The following is a 20,760-nucleotide window of genomic DNA, read 5'->3' as shown; positions in this document are numbered from 1 at the left end:
TTCCTTGTCGGTTCCTGATTCCAAAAACAGATAGATATGATATGTTTGGATTAAAAACACGCTCAGAAAGTTAAAACGAAGAGAGGTACAGAAAAGCGTGCTATGCAGCACAGCGAAACCACTACCGCGCTGAACAGGCTCGTCAGTTTCACTCTGTTATGCACAAGCGACGGACTACGGTCATTGTGAAAAAATGCAGTGCGTTCAGTTTCATTCTGTGAGTTCCACAGCTTGACTAAATGTAGTAATTTCGCCTCACGCGACTTGTTTTTCTCTCTCCATAGCCTCCCATACAGAAAACAACAATGAAAAGCAAAACAGACACAATTCTTTTCAAATAGTGTGTTGCAGTTACAACTTATTTTCAATAAAAACTGCATCAGAATGCACAAGAAAAACCAGCATTACAAAACAGGGTGGGCACACACAAAGCGATGCTTTGAAGAGCAAAGACAACTACATTAGTACTTAAATAGCTAAAATTATTCTCTCTCTTTCTCTCTCTCATACACACACACACACACACACACACACACACACACACACACACACACACACACACACACACACACACACACACACACACACACACACATGTACACAAACAGGATAATAAGTTCATACTATTGAAGACATCATATGTGTGCAAAACTCTAGGTACATGTAGCTTGAGTGTTAACTCATTGTCTCCCAGGTACGGATATATCCGTACCCACTCATCTTGCTCTATCTGACCAGGTACGGATATATCCGTACCCACTCATCTTGCTCTATCTGACCAGGTACATCCGCTCAGACTGTTAGCTTCAGTCGCTTCCTGTAACGTCGATCTGCATTCCAGCGTGTTGATACACAGTTCTACACAGCTACTACAATTCTGAGTGACCTGCTGCAGCACAGCTGGTCTCGGCAAAAAAAAAAAAAAAAAGGTCAACATAGGTGGGGTAGAAAGTGTTAAATACCTCACTTACTGTTAATTCACTACGCTTTTACCATCTGGCATCATCATTAATACAACTCCACAGCAATAGAAAGTAAGTGATTTCCTTGTCACAAACCACTTCCCCATACCCGCTTACAGACGTAATGCTTAAATCCTGAAGTCTTATCACAAATATACGTCCCATATGAAAGAGAGTCCAAAACGAAGCCATCTCAAACACCCAATAACTGACATAACTGGAAAGCGTCATTAGCCGTATCAGTCAGAGTCTATGATGTACATGTTTAACTGACAGACATATGCTGGGAGTGTGTGACGATTATCATGCCCGAACTGGATGATTCTAACCCCAGGGTTAGCCGAAACTGCAATGTGTGGCTTCAAATTCCAAAGTGGGGTCAAAGAGAGAGTGAGTGACCCCTCTTTCTGGTCCAGAGTCACACACATCAGGTGGCAGTACTGCTTTCACTGTGCAGGTCACAAATTTCAGTCCTGAAGGTGCAAGGCCTAAATAAGATTCTAATTTCCCAATTGATTTTTTTCTCCTTAAAAATAGGGGGTTGGGAAAAAAAATAGTCACTGAAAAATAACGTCTTGCATAATTTACCACCATACTATTCTTTTCTCATTGATCAATGTTAAATTAGATATCTCCTTTGCCTCTTTGCATTCGCAAAATGGACTAGCTTCACATTCAAAGTAGTTCACTACATGTACTTAAATAAGCAGTGGCCAATATGCACATAGCAATCAATGACTTAGCATGAGACGTATACCATTACACTAACAGCACAACACAAATTCAAACCCAATTTGCACAGCACTATACAAATGTAAACAAACCTTTCTCTTTGAATGCTGCTGCTGATATTTTGTTTTCATACACAACAGTTTCGCACTGATGATCACAGTTCTTCACCAAATCTCCATTTCCACTCAAGGATCAAGTCTTTTTGCTTCCAATCAGCACTAAATAGCAGACGCTCACATTGCTATGTGGGAGCCCAGCTGCTGCTTTTCTGCAGGATTATTTCAGTCTTTTTTCATTCACTGATTGCCAGTTGTCGCTTCATCAGAAGAAGATCTGCTTGGCTTCTGACGGCATCTGTTCCACCGGGCAGTAGGGACACTTCACCCTGCTCCAAAAAGAAATCAGTAAGAAAGATAAGCACCTTTGGGAAAAAAAAGAAGTTTCACTGGATACCAACTTGCAGAAAAGAAAGTTGCACATAACAGAAATAATCATTGGTAAAGATAAAAACTTTCATATGTCATGGGATATGCCCAGGCTGTGGGGATCTCAAAGTACACTATTTGAACAACATTCGTGTAGAACTGAAAGATCAAGGCTTTTAAGAGAAGCCAAATGTCAATACATTCTTTCATAAAGCCAAAATCCAACCTCTTTCTGTTGTGCATGCATAGTACTATTATTCTCGGGTCATGAAGAAACCTCTAGTGTGACAAGGATATGACAACATTACTTGGTACTTACTTATTCATGTTGGACAGCTTGCTGAGAGCGTCCTTCGAGATGACATGACCGCAGACTAGCCGCATGGGCGGGTTGGAGTGCGTGCTTTGCTGGCGCAGGATGGGGCAGGCGAAGATAGAGTGAAAGTGATAGTGGTGGCCAAGATCGATCTCCACCTGTAAACAAAAAAGGGATAAAGGTAATCCCACAACCGTATTTGGTCGTAGGGGAGCGAGATGTCAAGTATCATTTCCAGCTGGTCTCCACAGTATTTTCACACACACACTTACAGGCAGTTCATCCTTGTTGCTCCACACCCAAACGATCTGACGCTGCCTCATAACACAGACAGACAAGACAGACAGAGACAGACAAGAAAAGACCAGACAAGACAGACAGACTTACAGGCAGTTCTTTCTTGTTGCTCCACACCCTGACCACCTGACACATACACCCTGACCACCTGACACATAAGGTATTTTCCGGTCATAAGGCGAGACTTTTTTCCTCGAGTTTGGCCCCTGCGCCTTGTATAACGAAGCGCCTAATCCGTGTATGAAATACGAAAAAAATCAAAGAGACCGCCTGAGTACCAGTCAAACAACTTGTGATAATGCATGTTTCAGCTACTAGGTACTACCCTGGCCAAGTTTCCTCTCAAGACATCAAAGAGACCGCCCCATAGGTTAAACTCGGTCACTGACCCTGGTGCAGGAAGTGTTTCCTCTCTCAGATATGACAGGGGAACCACCTCTCATAGCTAAAACTGGGTCATTGACCCCTGGGAAGAAGGTCAGTGTCTATATACAAGGCAACCCAGCTATCACAATGGACCTGCCTTTGATCTCGGGGCACACACAGAGCACACATATTTCCACTCTGTATTCTTCCTTTGATGTGCGGCTTATGTTCATTCTTCGACCGTTACCGGTATACTTTTTCAATTTTAGTGCACCCTATCGGCCCCCTGCGCCCAATGGGTGACTGGATTACAATTTTTTTTATAAGAAGCCTTATGCGCTGTAGCGCCTTGTAACCCGGAAAATACGGTACACCCTGACCACCTGACACATACACAGACAAACATGCACACTCCCTCACACACAGACAGACTTACAGGCAGTTCCTCCTTGCTTCTCCACACCCTGACCACCTGACACAGACAAACAGACAGACTCCCTCACACACAGACAGACTTACAGGCAGTTCCTCCTTGCTTCTCCACACCCTGACCACCTGACACAGACAAACAGACAGACTCCCTCACACACAGACAGACTTACAGGCAGTTCCTCCTTGCTTCTCCACACCCTGACCACCTGACACAGACAAACAGACAGACTCCCTCACACACAGACAGACTTACAGGCAGTTCCTCCTTGCTTCTCCACACCCTGACCACCTGACACAGACAAACAGACAGACTCCCTCACACACAGACAGACTTACAGGCAGTTCTTCTTTGTTGCTCCACACCCCGGCCACCTGACGCTGCAACATGACCTGACGGATACTCAACAGGGGAGGTAATGCCTGACATCCGGCCTGGATGCTGCACAACAAAACACAAATTACACATGAACATGGTCTGGTGTCTCAACACCCCCGTGCGCATGCATGCCCACAATAAAGATCCCAAGTTCACAGCAAAAATCTCAGAGCTTGTGATCATGCAGGAAAAAGACAAACAAATTGGGTAGTGCCATACTGAATGGCAACTCGCTTCCGGATCCCCCAATGGCAATGACAAAGCAGCCAGAATTGCAAAGGAGGGTAACCTCTCAGGACCATATGATACCAATACCAATGAATGACAGAAAGTGAACCCACCAGACGCTGAGTGGACTCTCTACCACTGTTCTCAGAAGAGAAAAAAACAACTTCCCGAGGGAGTGTAGAGGCATACACCCCCCCCCCCCCCCCCCCCGAAAAGAAGGACAACCTACCAGACGCTGAGCGGACTCTGCACAGACAGCCCCATGAGGCGACATGCGTCCTTGGTGAAGACATCACAGATCTCCTGCCAATAGATGGGCTCCAGCAGGTGGGAGTACGGGGAGTTCTCTACCCCTTCCCGCAGGTACAACAAGCTGCCCATCAGGCTCTGCAATTCTGGAACATGCAGCACAGGTGCCGTCATTTTCAAGGTACAGGTAAGCAACACAGCATGTAACAACTGTCTGATGTTTCAGCATCACATTAAAGGTACCACTGTAAGTCTTACCTTCTCATTTTAACAATGAAATAGTTACAACTACACTGGCCTCAATTTGCTTTGAAGGGAAAATAGACAAAATGTCTTTTGAGTACAGTCTCATTATGATGACTTGTTGCAATGTTAATTTATGTTACGTTCTTTCTTCAGAACCAGGTGTATAGGCCTCCTCAGAACAAGAAAGACAAAATCCTCATTCCCTAGAGGAGTGCAGGGGCATACATCCCCCCCCCCCCCCCCTCTGGTTTCTTGGGTTGTTATTACAGATATGTACCCTAGACACGTTTTAATCTCAGCAGTTTGAAACGTTTCAAAGCTACTGAAAACTTTCTTATCTTGTTCCCTGAAACCAAAACATAGAGACAGCGAAAAAGGCGAACAAACCAAGAGAGATAATGAGAGAAAGAGAACGGAAAAGAGAACACATTCAATGTTCTTCCAAGGTGTCATCGAACAAATCACAACAAAATCTCAGAAATGTTACTTATGGGGGTCTTGAAAATGTTGAAATTTACATCCGAAATGGTGCAATATGAGCACATTTACAGCAATTCTTTTCCTTTTCGTATTTCCCTGAAATACACAAATCCACACAAACATGGGAATGCTGCCTTCTCATACATTACAAACGAGATGAATACCCGCTTCGCCGGGAAGAAGCAGAGCCGAATGTCCCCGGCTTTGCTGGGTGTACGACGGCTTTGCCGGCGCACCGTACGAAGGAAGGGAGATAAACGCGCAAAACACTGGAGAAGATAAGGAAGAGTTACTGGGAATGGATGTACAGAGAAACCAAAATCGGTTCAGTGCTGCGCGCTGAGAGCACGCACGTGTTCAAAATTTTCCACGATTGTGTCCGGGGTCTACCTGAATATGCCCACCAAATTTGAAGCAGATTCATCGAGAACTTTGGCCGTGAATCGTGAACACACAGACAGACAGACAGACAGAAGCTGTATATAGATATAGATGTCAAAATGTTACCAACCTCTTGCATGCTGGGAAGCAAAGGGAGCGAAGTTGCGAGCGTACAGAAGTGCCTCACGCTGACAGATGTTGCCTTGGCGGATGAGGTGGATAAAGTAAAGCCTGTGCAGTCTGAACTCCAGCGAACTGTTCTCCTCCGACAGCCGCTCCCTGTGCATTTCTGCCCATCTGAAAGATAAGTGTAAACTTTAAAGACCTCGGTAGAGTATAGAGACTGCCAGAATGTTCATCATAAGGATAAAGGTGGGCATGTAGCTCGGTTGGCAGTGTTCAGGCCATTTAATCAGTGCGTTGCTATCGTTGTGATTTGAAGGCCAAGGTACGGTGAGGGATTTTTCTGTATTTCCCAGACTCAACGTTCATCGCAGACTCTAAGCGGAGTCTCATTCTCTATATCTGCCTGCACACGCACTTTGGCCCTGAAAGTAAAACAGTGTTAGGGAACAACACTGCATGGCACGGTGGGCCTTAAAACAACAGCACATTTCTTTCTCACAGCTTAGATACAAGATACAAGATACAAGAAGTTTTATTGTCCTCATCAATACAAGGAAATTTGGCATGTGTGTGGCAAGACATGATACACTGATACATAGACATTCACAAAACACAACTGAAGTTCAATATCAGCACACCCTTACGTTACGTAACATACCCACTACTTCAGACACACAGGCTACATGTGCCCCTCGGACGTACGCAACCCACAATTCACCCAGCCATCACTCAAATCAAATCCGAGATTAGGAATAATACGCAGACGCTCCAACATATTTTGGCAAAATTTGCTTTCAATGTCCAAGTTTTTTTTCTTTTTTTAGCGAACGAAGAAGTTATGAATAAAAACTTGAACTCACTGCAGTGCCGGCCCCAGATCCTTGTTCTTGAGCGCCTCCAGGATTCGGTGCAGCTCCAGGAACGGCTCCTTCCGCTCCTGAGACAGGTTTAGTCCTGCATCCTGTACATTACATGAATGATACTTGTTAAAGTCATGGCCAAATGAGGGAGAGCAGCAATGGTAAGAATAATGATAATCAGACTGAAACAGTGAAAGTTGCTTGTTCATCTCATTGCTTGCTGATATATTCGGCGCCAGGAGGTTGATTCTTGTCGTTATATTAGGCGCCAGGAGGTTGATTCTTGTCGTTATATTAGGCGCCAGGAGGTTGATTCTTGTCGTTATATTAGGCGCCAGGAGGTTGATTCTTGTCGTTATATTAGGCGCCAGGAGGTTGATTCTTGTCGTTATATTCGGCGCCAGGAGGTTGATTCTTGTCGTTATATTAGGCGCCAGGAGGTTGATTCTTGTCGTTATATTAGGCGCCAGGCGGTTGATTCTTGTCGTTATATTAGGCGCCAGGAGGTTGATTCTTGTCGTTATATTAGGCGCCAGGCGGTTGATTCTTGTCGTTATATTCGGCGCCAGGAGGTTGATTCTTGTCGTTATATTCGGCGCCAGGAGGTTGATTCTTGTCGTTATATTAGGCGCCAGGAGGTTGATTCTTGTCGTTATATTAGGCGCCAGGCGGTTGATTCTTGTCGTTATATTAGGCGCCAGGAGGTTGATTCTTGTCGTTATATTAGACGCCAGGAGGTTGATTCTTGTCGTTATATTAGGCGCCAGGAGGTTGATTCTTGTCGTCATATTAGGCGCCAGGCGGTTGATTCTTGTCGTTATATTAGGCGCCAGGAGGTTGATTCTTGTCGTTATATTAGGCGCCAGGAGGTTGATTCTTGTCGTTATATTAGGCGCCAGGCGGTTGATTCTTGTCGTTATATTAGGCGCCAGGAGGTTGATTCTTGTCGTTATATTAGGCGCCAGGAGGTTGATTCTTGTCGTTATATTAGGCGCCAGGCGGTTGATTCTTGTCGTTATATTAGGCGCCAGGAGGTTGATTCTTGTCGTTATATTAGGCGCCAGGAGGTTGATTCTTGTCATTATATTAGGCGCCAGGAGGTTGATTCTTGTCGTTATATTAGGCGCCAGGCGGTTGATTCTTGTAGTAATATTAGGCGCCAGGAGGTTGATTCTTGTAGTAATATTAGGCGCCAGGAGGTTGATTCTTGTCGTTATATTAGGCGCCAGGAGGTTGATTCTTGTCGTTATATTCGGCGCCAGGAGGTTGATTCTTGTAGTAATATTAGGCGCCAGGAGGTTGATTCTTGTCGTTATATTCGGCGCCAGGAGGTTGATTCTTGTCGTTATATTAGGCGCCAGGAGGTTGATTCTTGTCGTTATATTAGGCGCCAGGAGGTTGATTCCAAAATTTTAATAATAAATTTTCATTTAATTAATATACTTACCCAACTCACATATAGCAATTAACTCTAGTTCAGTGCTGGTAACGCTGTACACGTTCCCCTTGGTAACAAGGGAGACCACCCTAAAAAAAGAGTGATCCATCCCATAATATCAGACCGATGTCCGGTCCAACATCCGTATGCGTGCGCATACGCCGCCATTTGTATCATTCGAACGAAGCCCAACTCACTACTTTTTTAGAACCCAATACCACCACAGCGGGGAGGCGGGAGGGTTTAAACGATGTGAGTTGGGTAAGTATATTAATTAAATGAAAATTTATTATTAAAATTTTGGATTAAATTACATATTATTACCCAACTCACATATAGCAGATTGCTACTATAGGTGGCGGGTATATAGCGAAAATTAAGATATCAGAACCTGTCCTGCGACTACCACAACAGGTAACGCGGAACTGCCGTCCTGTAACAAGACGCCTCTGAGGTAGAAGTTAATAAAAACCTCCTCAGACCGCCAGTAAGCCGACTCCAGTACTTCAGCCAAAAAGGCCCGACCGGAGGACTGCCAAAGAGGAGGCCCATGCCCTTGCCTCAAACGTTCTAGCTATAGAGAAAGGCAAAACTGCCCTAACATCTCCAGACTGTGATTGTCAACAGGTAAACCTCTGTGTGATCAACATGGAGACTCACTTGGTTAAAGTCCCTTTCGCAATATCCTTACACCTGCTGTGTTAAGCGATATCATAAAAGGTTCTGACTTTCTGACCAATTGCCGAGTCCGTGACAGGTACCTTCTGAGCGTCCTCACCGGACAAATAACCACATCAAGCTCCCCAGGAGCAAGAATCCAGTGTAGCAGTCCATCTAGGTAAGGTTGACTACAAAACGTCATACCTCTACCAGAGTAGATAGACCTTCTTCCCTCCATAACTCAGTGTTTAACGTCGTTTTCAACCGTTCAAGGTTAAACCACGACGGAGATGAAAGATAAGGCAAATGCCCTTTGATTCAATGATCTAACAAGATCCGTGAAAGACAGAAAAATCCTCGAAACTCGAAATGTTAAACTGGCTAAACGTGACTCTAAAGGAACCAAACTCATGCTTCAAGAAAAGAAAGTGCAATTGGAAGCTGGTTGCCCCCATTACCGCTTAAATGCCGAGGTTCAATCACGACCGAGATGAAAGATAAGGAAAGTGACCTTTGATTCACTAATCTAACAAGATCCGTGCGAGTCAGAAAAATCTTCGAACCTCGAAAAGTTTAATTGGCTAAACGCGACTCTAAAGGAGCCCAACTCTCACTTCCTGAATTGAGAATGCAATTCGAAGCTGGTTTTCCCTATTTTCCGCTCAAATGCCAGAAAATTTCAAAGAAAACCCACAAGTCATAGATCAGTCTTTCTTAAAAGAGCTGTCTTTATACAAAATAGCCAGAAAGCACGCTTACTCCCACTTCTCACAGAAGCTACTAGAGTAAGCTTAGCCGTTATCCGTGATAAATCGCCAGGCTAGCCTTGAAAAAAGGGTAAAGCCAAGCTGCACCAAGCCGTAACAACGTGACCGAAATCTCATAAAGTCTTAAATAAGACATGGAAGACAAAACGGAAACCCAAAAAGAAAGGTGGATAGCCACCTGCAATAAACAGAAAGAAGAGGAGTTCTTTCCGTAAGAAAAAAGCACTTTGAACCAAGCCAGTCAAAGTGGCAAGTGAACAAAACACAAAAACCCTATAGAGACTCTGAACCAAATCCAGAGTCGAGGCGGATGCCCCTGAGAATTTCAAGGATACCCCTACAGTAGACATCCGTGTAAATCGAATGTGAGAAAGCAAAGATGCCTTCTTGCCAGCCCTAAGAGGTCTGGGAACCAAGATTGCAAAGACCCGTCTGTGAGACCAAAAGGTCGCCGAACAGATCTATGAAAGAGCCCTGTGAAAGCGAGGGTATCGAGCCAAAGCTAAAATAGACAACAGCCAGCCTGAAGCTTTTCGTTTGGAAACAAACAAACCGCCAAGGCCTGCCTAACGCTTTCCCTTTACCATGAGCTTCTCTTAGAAGGAAAAACCCCGCGTGCATAGCAGCGGATTCAACGAGATAACTTTCAAACGAGAAAGAGATTAAAGTCACGCCAAAAGAACAAAACTTTGAAGGCAGAGGCTTACTCCTAGGTAAAAGACGGCAAAGCAACATCCTTTGCATCTGCGTCCTGTAGAACCACAAAGATAGCCATACAGAACGTAACCGCCCAGGCGAGAGAAAATGAAAACAAGTATAAAAGAGCCCATCAAAAAGAAAAGATGAGACAATCTACCCGAGCTAGGAGACCTTGATCTTACAGACAGTTTCTCCTTGCTATCAAAAACCCAATGGATGTTTGCCAAACCCGAGGGCGGTTCCGTAGAACGCAAAAAGAGAACCTAAGTTCTTAGGCTTGGCGTTAACCGAAGCCTACAGAAAGCGCTCCGTGAGTGACACGCTACTTGAGCGTGCAACACAAGCCAAAGCACCCTCGCCACAGGTCACGCGTTGTCCACCAAGGAAGAGCCAAGTGGTGACAAAGAAGACTCGCTTGTGAAAACTTCCACAAGCGCAAAGGATCCCGACGGAGGATCTAAGGGCTTGACACTCAAAGATTCTCCTCGGAAAGCTCAAAACAACTACGAACTGCCGCGAACAGCGACACAAGTGAAGTAAGAGCCTCCCTCCTGTTCAAAAGCATTATAAAGATCATCGAAATGATGAGACCCAGACACCCATCCCGATAAGGCTAAACTTGCCAACATCGGAAAATTTTCGAAAAAAACCAGAAAATTTCAAACGCCAGAATTCCATGACCAGATCTCCATCCACCTGTCCCAAGCCAGCTGGAAGACTGGAAGGGGAAGTGGATACAGCCTGTATAACAGCAAAGGAACCGCAGTAACGGAACCGGAAGCCAAAAGCTGAAAAGTGCCGACTACCAACGCAGTGTTAACAGTAGAAGGCTGTCCCATCCTGTAACCGGAAGATGCAGCCGCAAAAGCGGAAGCGAAACCGGCCGTGGATAAGTAAACATGAGAACCAACCGGTTGTATAGAAACACACCGGAAGATTCCATAGAACCTCGACCCATTACAGCTGCGAGCGCCACTGCCCTTGCTAACTTGAAATGGAACCTGAATACAGTGCTAATTGTTAATGCGGAAGCACCTACATCTGAACAGCCGTCAAGCACAACCGTGCACTCCGGAAGCTGCCTTCCTGTTTGACTCAAATTATCCAACAAGGAACCAGCCTTACTGCTCGCTTCCTGCCCCCCAGGAGGAAGCGGAAGTCAAAACTACAAGAAATATGCCATCTTCAGGGCAATGAACGACGATTCCCGGCCGCGGAAGTGAACCTACTGTTCCTCCGAACTCCGGAAGTCGTCGAACAAAGGCAGGGGTGGACGAGGCAAAAATATTCCTCAGCCACTCCTTCCTGTCAAGTCCTAAATGCCGTTTATCACTGCGCACATCACTGCGCTGGACACCTTGAACGGCAAGTTAAGCTGGGTGACATCCACCACCGTGGACACCTCTCCAAACATCACCTTTCTACTCGGTATCAAAGTTAGGAAGGTGACCCCCAGAGAGACTCGCATGGCCAATCCAAGAATCACCCAGCCCAACAACTTCCTGCCCCCAGGGCGGAAGCTTACGTTGCCCAGCCACGAAAATGCGTGCTACATTCCTCGCGCGAACGTACACCACTTTCACCGGAGAACCCGGCTAGACGTGGCCATATGCCAACTCCAGGGCAATGGACAACGATCCCCGAAAGCTGAAGAGAACGTCCTGTTCCTCCGAACTTCCAGAAGTCGGAACCGGAAAGAGGTGGAGTCAGTTACGCCCTGCTCTCCACCACCCCTTCCGGTCAAAACTTAAATGCCGTTTTCCGCCGACCACGACACTGCGCTGGACAACTTGAACGGCAAGTTAAGCTGGGTGTCATCCATCCCATGAACGCACCCTCGTTAACCTTCCTGCTCGCCATCGTAGTCAGGAAGGTGACCCTAGAATGACACCCATGGTCAGCCCCAGAGTCACCAATAACTTAAATGCCATTTCCGTTAGCCCACGTCACTGCGCTGGACAACTAAAACGGCAAGAAAGCTGGGTGTCGTTAGCCTTCCTGCTCGCCATCGAGTCAGGTAGGCCACCGCGGCCTATTCAGTCACACCGCCCTGCTGGAAACCAGACGCAGGAGGTTGACCTACAGACGGACACCCGCGGTCCGTCTCTCAAGGCTGGGAATCCTCTACCACTGAGGCATCCCCGTCATCCGCCCTAACCTACGACTCGAGATCAAGCTCAGAGCCAGAAGGCAGAACATCAGACAGTTTATCGTCGGCAGAACCGACCACTTCCTGCCCCCAGGGCGGAAGAGGACTAAAACGGTCCCCGATATTCTCATAAAGAGACGTACGGAGGCGTTCGTCCTTTCGCTGCTCATAAGAACTCTCACGACATCCATCGCCAGAGAGAGCCCCCTGAGCTCGCACACCGGCAAGCGGTGTAGACATACCTTGTACTGGTGTCACATTCGGGAGAGACAACAAGTCGGTACCCCCATCCTGCGAAGCATGGACATCCGCCCGAGTCACAGTCGCCGAAGGCTTAGCGGAAGTCGAAGCCGGAACTGCAGGCGACCGCCGGATCTTGGCTAAGGAAAAAACATCAGAAACACCCGACGGAAGCGCACACAATTCCTCCCGAGTGGAAGATAATCCAGACGCTAATGACGAAAACTTGAGAGCTCAGCGTCAACAATAAAGAAGCCACGTCGGCTGGCGCTAACCCAGGGCAGCCAGGCGAAACAGAAGCAGAAGAAGCTACACCAGAACGACTACTCTTGTCAGAAAGTAAACAAGTCTGACCGGAAGATTGTTCGTACGTCTGCTAACACGGGAGACTTAACAGAAGTTGACTCAGATGACACAGACGCGGACTTCCCTGCGCCCTTATCTCTCCTTGAGCTTCTTTTCGGAGGCGTAACGTCAGCTACCTGCCTCGAACTAGGCTTCCGTTTAGCGCTATCAACAAGCGAAGCCTCCGCCATAGCAAACAACTCACGAAAAATTTCACAGAAAACAATTTCAGAAAAATTTCACAAGTACACACGAGCGACGAAAACGTCGCTAAAGTTACAACAAAAACGGAAAGATCTCACCACACAGCATAGGTACAGGTGTAAAGTAAAGGCGGCGACCAAGGGGAGAAGCCAAAGCAAAAGACTCTGGCGAAAAGCTGAAGACAGCAGGAGCGTACATCAGGAGCGTCCTACCCAGTTGAACCGCTGAGAGAGAATGATACAAATGGCGGCGTATGCGCACGCATACGGATGTTGGACCGGACATCGGTCTGATATTATGGGATGGATCACTCTTTTTTTAGGGTGGTCTCCCTTGTTACCAAGGGGAACGTGTACAGCGTTACCAGCACTGAACTAGAGTTAATTGCTATATGTGAGTTGGGTAATAATATGTAATTTAATCTTGTCGTTATATTCGGCGCCAGGAGGTTGATTCTTGTCGTTATATTCGGCGCCAGGAGGTTGATTCTTGTCGTTATATTAGGCGCCAGGAGGTTGATTCTTGTCGTTATATTCGGCGCCAGGAGGTTGATTCTTGTCGTTATATTCGGCGCCAGGAGGTTGATTCTTGTCGTTATATTCGGCGCCAGGAGGTTGATTCTTGTCGTTATATTCGGCGCCAGGAGGTTGATTCTTGTCGTTATATTAGGCGCCAGGAGGTTGATTCTTGTCGTTATATTCGGCGCCAGGAGGTTGATTCTTGTCGTTATATTCGGCGCCAGGCGGTTGATTCTTGTCGTTATATTCGGCGCCAGGAGGTTGATTCTTGTCGTTATATTCGGCGCCAGGCGGTTGATTCTTGTCGTTATATTCGGCGCCAGGAGGTTGATTCTTGTCGTTATATTCGGCGCCAGGAGGTTGATTCTTGTCGTTATATTCGGCGCCAGGAGGTTGATTCTTGTCGTTATATTCGGCGCCAGGAGGTTGATTCTTGTCGTTATATTCGGCGCCAGGAGGTTGATTCTTGTCGTTATATTCGGCGCCAGGAGGTTGATTCTTGTCGTTATATTCGGCGCCAGGAGGTTGATTCTTGTCGTTATATTCGGCGCCAGGAGGTTGATTCTTGTCGTTATATTCGGCGCCAGGAGGTTGATTCTTGTCGTTATATTCGGCGCCAGGAGGTTGATTCTTGTCGTTATATTCGGCGCCAGGAGGTTGATTCTTGTCGTTATATTCGGCGCCAGGAGGTTGATTCTTGTCGTTATATTAGGCGCCAGGAGGTTGATTCTTGTCGTTATATTAGGCGCCAGGAGGTTGATTCTTGTCGTTATATTCGGCGCCAGGAGGTTGATTCTTGTCGTTATATTCGGCGCCAGGAGGTTGATTCTTGTCGTTATATTCGGCGCCAGGAGGTTGATTCTTGTCGTTATATTAGGCGCCAGGAGGTTGATTCTTGTCGTTATATTAGGCGCCAGGAGGTTGATTCTTGTCGTTATATTAGGCGCCAGGAGGTTGATTCTTGTCGTTATATTAGGCGCCAGGCGGTTGATTCTTGTCGTTATATTAGGCGCCAGGAGGTTGATTCTTGTCGTTATATTCGGCGCCAGGAGGTTGATTCTTGTCGTTATATTCGGCGCCAGGAGGTTGATTCTTGTCGTTATATTCGGCGCCAGGAGGTTGATTCTTGTCGTTATATTCGGCGCCAGGAGGTTGATTCTTGTCGTTATATTCGGCGCCAGGAGGTTGATTCTTGTCGTTATATTCGGCGCCAGGAGGTTGATTCTTGTCGTTATATTCGGCGCCAGGAGGTTGATTCTTGTCGTTATATTCGGCGCCAGGAGGTTGATTCTTGTCGTTATATTCGGCGCCAGGAGGTTGATTCTTGTCGTTATATTCGGCGCCAGGAGGTTGATTCTTGTCGTTATATTAGGCGCCAGGAGGTTGATTCTTGTCGTTATATTAGGCGCCAGGAGGTTGATTCTTGTCGTTATATTCGGCGCCAGGAGGTTGATTCTTGTCGTTATATTCGGCGCCAGGAGGTTGATTCTTGTCGTTATATTCGGCGCCAGGAGGTTGATTCTTGTCGTTATATTCGGCGCCAGGAGGTTGATTCTTGTCGTTATATTAGGCGCCAGGAGGTTGATTCTTGTCGTTATATTAGGCGCCAGGAGGTTGATTCTTGTCGTTATATTAGGCGCCAGGCGGTTGATTCTTGTCGTTATATTAGGCGCCAGGAGGTTGATTCTTGTCGTTATATTCGGCGCCAGGAGGTTGATTCTTGTCGTTATATTCGGCGCCAGGAGGTTGATTCTTGTCGTTATATTCGGCGCCAGGAGGTTGATTCTTGTCGTTATATTCGGCGCCAGGAGGTTGATTCTTGTCGTTATATTCGGCGCCAGGAGGTTGATTCTTGTCGTTATATTCGGCGCCAGGAGGTTGATTCTTGTCGTTATATTCGGCGCCAGGAGGTTGATTCTTGTCGTTATATTCGGCGCCAGGAGGTTGATTCTTGTCGTTATATTCGGCGCCAGGCGGTTGATTCTTGTCGTTATATTCGGCGCCAGGAGGTTGATTCTTGTCGTTATATTCGGCGCCAGGAGGTTGATTCTTGTCGTTATATTCGGCGCCAGGAGGTTGATTCTTGTCGTTATATTCGGCGCCAGGAGGTTGATTCTTGTCGTTATATTCGGCGCCAGGAGGTTGATTCTTGTCGTTATATTCGGCGCCAGGAGGTTGATTCTTGTCGTTATATTCGGCGCCAGGAGGTTGATTCTTGTCGCCATATTTAAAACGCTTACATCCCTTTGCTTTGCTTCATAGATGTTAGTTATACCAGACCTACCTATAGTCCACAGAGTAGTGTGAGGCCTACCCAATCTGGGAGGGGGTGGTGGATTCACTAAAATAACAAGACATCTCCATTACTTCACTGGTTTATTAATGAGAAAAACTGCAGATAATGATATGAAACAGCATTTGAAAGGATAAATTTGGTTGGTCCTGCTCATAATGATGTTAGAAACAACCACAAAATTCTTGTACAATGAGACTTGGTCATAGATTCCATGTCTTTACCTGTAACAGAGGCTCACAATTAACATACTGTAAAAAAAGTAACTGACATGACATTTCAACAACAACAAAATAATTTTTGTTGTAAAGGCTGCTGACAGCGACAGTGATGTGTTGGAAATACATGTATGAATACATCACATACCTCATTCAATGCCTCAGCAATTTCCAGCATTCCTTGGCGCAAGAAGTGTTCACATATAACTTCGTTCAACAGTCGTTGGTTGTCCTCTCCCTCACAAGCGCCCTCTGTTAGTACTGCTGTGAAGTCTGAGATGAAATTCTGCAACATTTATTAAAATGATAAAAACAAATCAACAACCTTCAAAATGTAACCATTACATTTATGGCATTCTTAGTACAGTGGAACCTCCCGTGACGACCTCTCCCAAGAACGACCCCCTCCTTTTGCCGACCCAATTTCTCGGCACGGATGCTTTTCACACTGTAACTAACCTCCCAAGAACAACGCCCTCCTTTTTCCGACGACCGACCTACCAACATAGGGTCAATAACGACTTTGACCTTTTAACCAGTAAGTGTTAAAGTTCGTAATTACCCAGCACATGCGGAACACGCATGCCATTAGTCACGCATCAAGAGTCAAGGGTGGTAGTCTGTAGTCAGTAATGCGTGCAAGTCCAGTGGCCCATGGCTGTCATCTTCTCATCTATTGCTGTCACAATTGAAGGACTTCCCTCGAAGTAGGGGGGGAGGGGTGGGGGGGGGGGGGATAGGAGGGGTTGGGTAGGGGCAGTTAGAACGACAACTCAAAAATGAATTGCTGTGGACGTATTCTGTGAGTGTGTGCTCACCAACTGAGACCTCGGGTCAATGACCCATACTTGCCAATGAGCAAGTTTTACCCTCTGGGACCGTATCCTTTGATGTTTGAGAGGAAACTCTCCCTGTCCCAGGTTACAGACACTGACTTTCTTACCCAGGGTCAATTACTGAGTTTTACCTATGAGACCGCGCATGTGTATGTGTGTGTGTGTGTGTTTGTGTTATATCTGCCCGTCTGTACGCTGGTGTATGCACGTACATCATGCTTATCCACATGCACATCAAATGGGAACAAAAATAGGATAACGGACACAACTTTTACGACTGAACTGCTCAACAGTTGCCAACCCCTGTGAAAAAAATTAGACCTCCCAAACTCCCAATAAAGACCCCTCCTTTTTACGACGGATTTTTCTGGACATTTTCAAGGTCGTTAGTGGGAGGTTTTACTGTAGTACAAACATTACCGAATGAAAATAACAGAAAGACCATCCTGCATAACTTTGACTTTGAGCCAGGATGTTCTTTGTTTTTAAACAAAAAACAGTTTTGAGATGGTATTACAACAAATAAAATAAAGGGACTACATAACCCGTCGCGATATAACCTTCGTGGTTGAAAACGACGTTCAACACCAAATAAAGAAAGAAAGACTACATAACTGTGTCATTTGTGTGGAGGTGTTCTTTTATCTGAGAGGCCTCATGCCACTTGTACCACATACAATATATACGGCTAAGTACATTTTATGTCTCACTCTCACCCTATCAATGGTTTTGCCAACTTTGGAGACAGACGAATGAAGATCCTTGTGTTCAGTGCTGATACGACTGACCCCATCACGGATTCTCTTCAGGCTCTGGTTGAGTGTCATGACCTGTGTGGAGGACAGCTTGTGGTCAGCAGGAGCTGTAATGTAAAGAGAGAAAACAAAATTACTTAGAAAGCATGGCTAAAACAACAACTCTCCATCTGACCATTCTTACACAGACATAAAGAATGGCAGGCTATGCCGATGGGAAGAACTATTTAGAATACAGTACAAGTCACAAGACAACAACCACAACTTGACTCATGTCTTTTACTAGTTTTAGTGAACTAGCTGTGTTCTGAATCAGTGAAGGCTTCTGAACTGTCCCTTTGCTTGCATGAGTTTTAGATGCCATAAATTTGTCTTTGGTGACAAGTCTTGAAGTGTAAAAGAAATATATTTTTTTAGTTTCAAATGAAAGTTTCTTTCAAATTCTGAATGTATTTCAAAACAGCCAAGCCATGTGCTCAGTCAAAATCATTAACTGATTAAGTTAATAAGTAATGATTAACCTTTATAAATTATATTAATTAGAAGACTTTTTGTTTGCATTCTGCTATCAACTTCTGGACGAAGAATAAATCCTGTTTTTTCAATTGGTTACCAACCTCTTGCTAGAGCAAACCTGTTTCTAATTCTTCTGTGTACATGGGCTGCAATTTCCACGTACACTCAACTCATACGATATAGTCATACTCATAGGCACGAGTGAGCTTTTATTTTAAAGTGTATTGCCGCCCCCATCCCAAATGGTGCAGCAACATTTTGTTTATCCGTGTTAAATGTCAGCTTAAAGTTAATTTTATTTCTATTGTTGTTACTGTTACTGTAACTTTGTGTAACTGTAAAAGAAGTAATATCCGTTATCATACCACTAACTGATCTCCTTAGAAATAGGAGGAAAGGCTAGGATCCAATAATTCCTACTATTAACATTTTGGGGCTGCGCTCTCTCGTTTCCGTTGCGACGATAACCTAAAAAGGTTCCTGCAATGTACCGATCCTGATCCTGATACCTCTTCTGAGTTCTCTTGTGGTTGTACCAGGCTCTCTTGTGGTTGTACCAGGCAAGTAAAGCTTTACTTTGATTCAACTACTGTTCAAAGAGAGAAAAGGTCAGGAAGAAGTAAGGTTTAGCATAATTAAACATGATGGAGATAAAGAATGACACTATTATCTGAATGAGTAAAACTAACCATTATAAATCATTGTAATTCAATCAATTCTGTGATTGGTCAGAATGCCCCTACTCGTTAAAAATTACCAGTCATCTATTGTTGATGACCACTAATTACAAAAGCCAATGACCACCTGCTGGTGGGGCGCATTGATACAACCTCAACTAGTCTCGGTTAGCTTTGAGGGTCATTTTACAAGTAAGAAATGTACAACTACAAGGACTAGGCCTAAAAAAAAATAGGTGTGGTTACGGTAACCCGACCTACCCTATTTTTAGGGGCTGATCCTATAACTTTTTATTACATTTGTCACAACAACAAAAAAACGAGTGCAAAAAACGCAATGAAAGCGAAAGCGCCCGAGTCGCACACTTATTTCCCTGTCAAGTAGGTTTAATTTGTACACATTAGAAAAAAAAAAGTGATTGCCTACCTACCTACCCTATTTTTTTTGGCTATGTTACCGTAACCACACCTATTTTTTTTTTGGCCCTACTAAATATCGAGACCATAAGTTATGCGAAGTGATGACGTCAAATACTTGACGTAAGTTGATGCATAAATTCTTCCGGAATACGTCTGTCAATTCCAAAGATCGCTCTATTAAGGATGAAAAGAAATTGTTTAGAGTTTGCTGTCCAGAAACCCGTCAAAAAAAATGTATGTGAAAAAACAACAAGAGCAGACTCCAGAGTGATAAGATAGGAATACGGAGACATATTTCTTTGGACTTGACCCTTGCAGGTAGGTGGACTGAAAGTACTATGTGAACAGAAAAGAACCAATTCTGGTCTGTTTACAACCGCATGAAAGCAGAAAAAAGATCGTCGTCAGATTGAATTACAAAAACATTGACATGCTTCCATTTGAAACTTCTCGGTCTTCTTCGTGGATTGACGCCCTCCCAAAGTCTAATTGAAGCCCTCCGTCGCTCAGTCGGGCTTCAATTAGCTTTTGTCGGGCGTCAATCCACGATGACGATCCTCGAAGTTTCAAATGGAAGCATGTCAATGTGTAATTATTGTGCTACCTTTCCTGATCAAAACAAAGGAAGCGACGCAGTTCCTTCGCACCTTTCACATGCATTATTTCGACTTTGAATTACCTTCTGATAACTCCCGTTTGATATCCTGAATAGCATTGATGAATTCTTCAAGTGATCGCTGCTCATGTTCGTGCAACGAAGTGAGTTTAGATGTTAGCCTATCGACTTCTTTTTCCACAGCCGCACAAGCCTCCATCTTTGTTATGATGATCTCTTTCCTCCTCCTCGCTTGAAGAGCGTCTTATAACTGGAATGCATTACATGCTACTTTCGATATTTCCTCTTTTTTTCTCTCCTCAGTTAATGGGCTGTAACTCCCTTTCTGAGGTGTTGTGTTTGAAGTTTCTGCTTTTGTTATTATATCCTTCGCAGACAGAGTTGTCTTAGACTGGAACACCCTGCCCGACAATGTTGTGACAGCTGATAGCGTTAACTGCTTTAAAGCACGACTGGACAGCCACTGGAAAGACACATCAAGTGTCTACACACCAAGCTGCTACTAGCCCCCCCGCGTATGCAGCTTACTTTTGTGGATCGGCGTACAGATTTTTAACCTAAATCGTCGCACAAGTACAAGTAAGTACAAGTAAGTAAGCCTTTATTATATTAAAGAACCATTGCATGCACCCTTGCATGCAGCTCATTGATTGAGTCTCTTTCTGTTCACACATGATTTTGTCTTAGTCAGGAGATACATCTGTAGACTGAAAACATGCCTCATATCAGTGTGTGTGTGTGTGCATTTGTGCGTGTGTATAGTGTGTGCACATGAATTTTAACCTGTGTGTAATTATGTGTGTGTGTGTGTGTGTGTGTGTGTGTGTGTTTGTTTGTGTATGCACAACGGGCATGTAAGTGTGTTGTCAGTGCCGATGTGCATGTGTGCACTGCATGTAAGCCACAAACATTGTGTGACAGTTTTGACATCCT

The 20,760-nt window shown here is 45.0% G+C and overlaps 1 protein-coding gene across 2 annotated transcripts; it reads right to left on the bottom strand.

Moving 5' to 3' along the window:
- Positions 1-326: 326 nt before the first annotated feature.
- LOC138981305 (E3 ubiquitin-protein ligase RMND5A-like) lies at positions 327-20,065 on the bottom strand. 2 transcript variants are annotated; one of them, XM_070354168.1, is made up of 9 exons: positions 19,891-20,065; positions 17,560-17,705; positions 16,156-16,293; positions 6,477-6,577; positions 5,621-5,787; positions 4,364-4,529; positions 3,867-3,969; positions 2,439-2,593; positions 327-2,082 (listed from the first exon to the last, which is right to left on the bottom strand). In XM_070354168.1, exons 1-9 carry the CDS (start codon positions 20,024-20,026, stop codon positions 2,016-2,018), a joined length of 1,179 nt encoding a protein of 392 aa, XP_070210269.1. In that variant the 5' UTR covers positions 20,027-20,065; the 3' UTR covers positions 327-2,015. The 2 variants fall into 2 exon arrangements, with proteins under 2 accessions (XP_070210269.1, XP_070210270.1); XM_070354169.1 differs by having other exon boundaries at positions 327-2,079.
- Between the last annotated feature and the right edge of the window lie 695 nt (positions 20,066-20,760).

Source organism: Littorina saxatilis, linkage group LG12, assembly GCF_037325665.1.
Source record: "Littorina saxatilis isolate snail1 linkage group LG12, US_GU_Lsax_2.0, whole genome shotgun sequence".
NCBI classification, from domain to species: domain Eukaryota; kingdom Metazoa; phylum Mollusca; class Gastropoda; order Littorinimorpha; family Littorinidae; genus Littorina; species Littorina saxatilis.
This window is presented reverse-complemented; position numbering and strand designations above follow the sequence as displayed.

What these genes read in the sequence shown, in the direction of transcription:
- LOC138981305 (XM_070354168.1), bottom strand. Translation starts at nt 20,026, where the DNA reads ATGGAGGCTTGTGCGGCTGTGGAAAAAGAAGTCGATAGGCTAACATCT. An exon ending in CAAACGGGAGTTATCAGAAG is followed by an intron (nt 17,706 to 19,890) that starts GTAATTCAAAGT and finishes TTTACATTACAG; the next exon opens with CTCCTGCTGACCACAAGCTG. An exon ending in TGCTTCCCAGCATGCAAGAG is followed by an intron (nt 4,530 to 5,620) that starts GTTGGTAACATT and finishes TGCATGTTCCAG; the next exon opens with AATTGCAGAGCCTGATGGGC.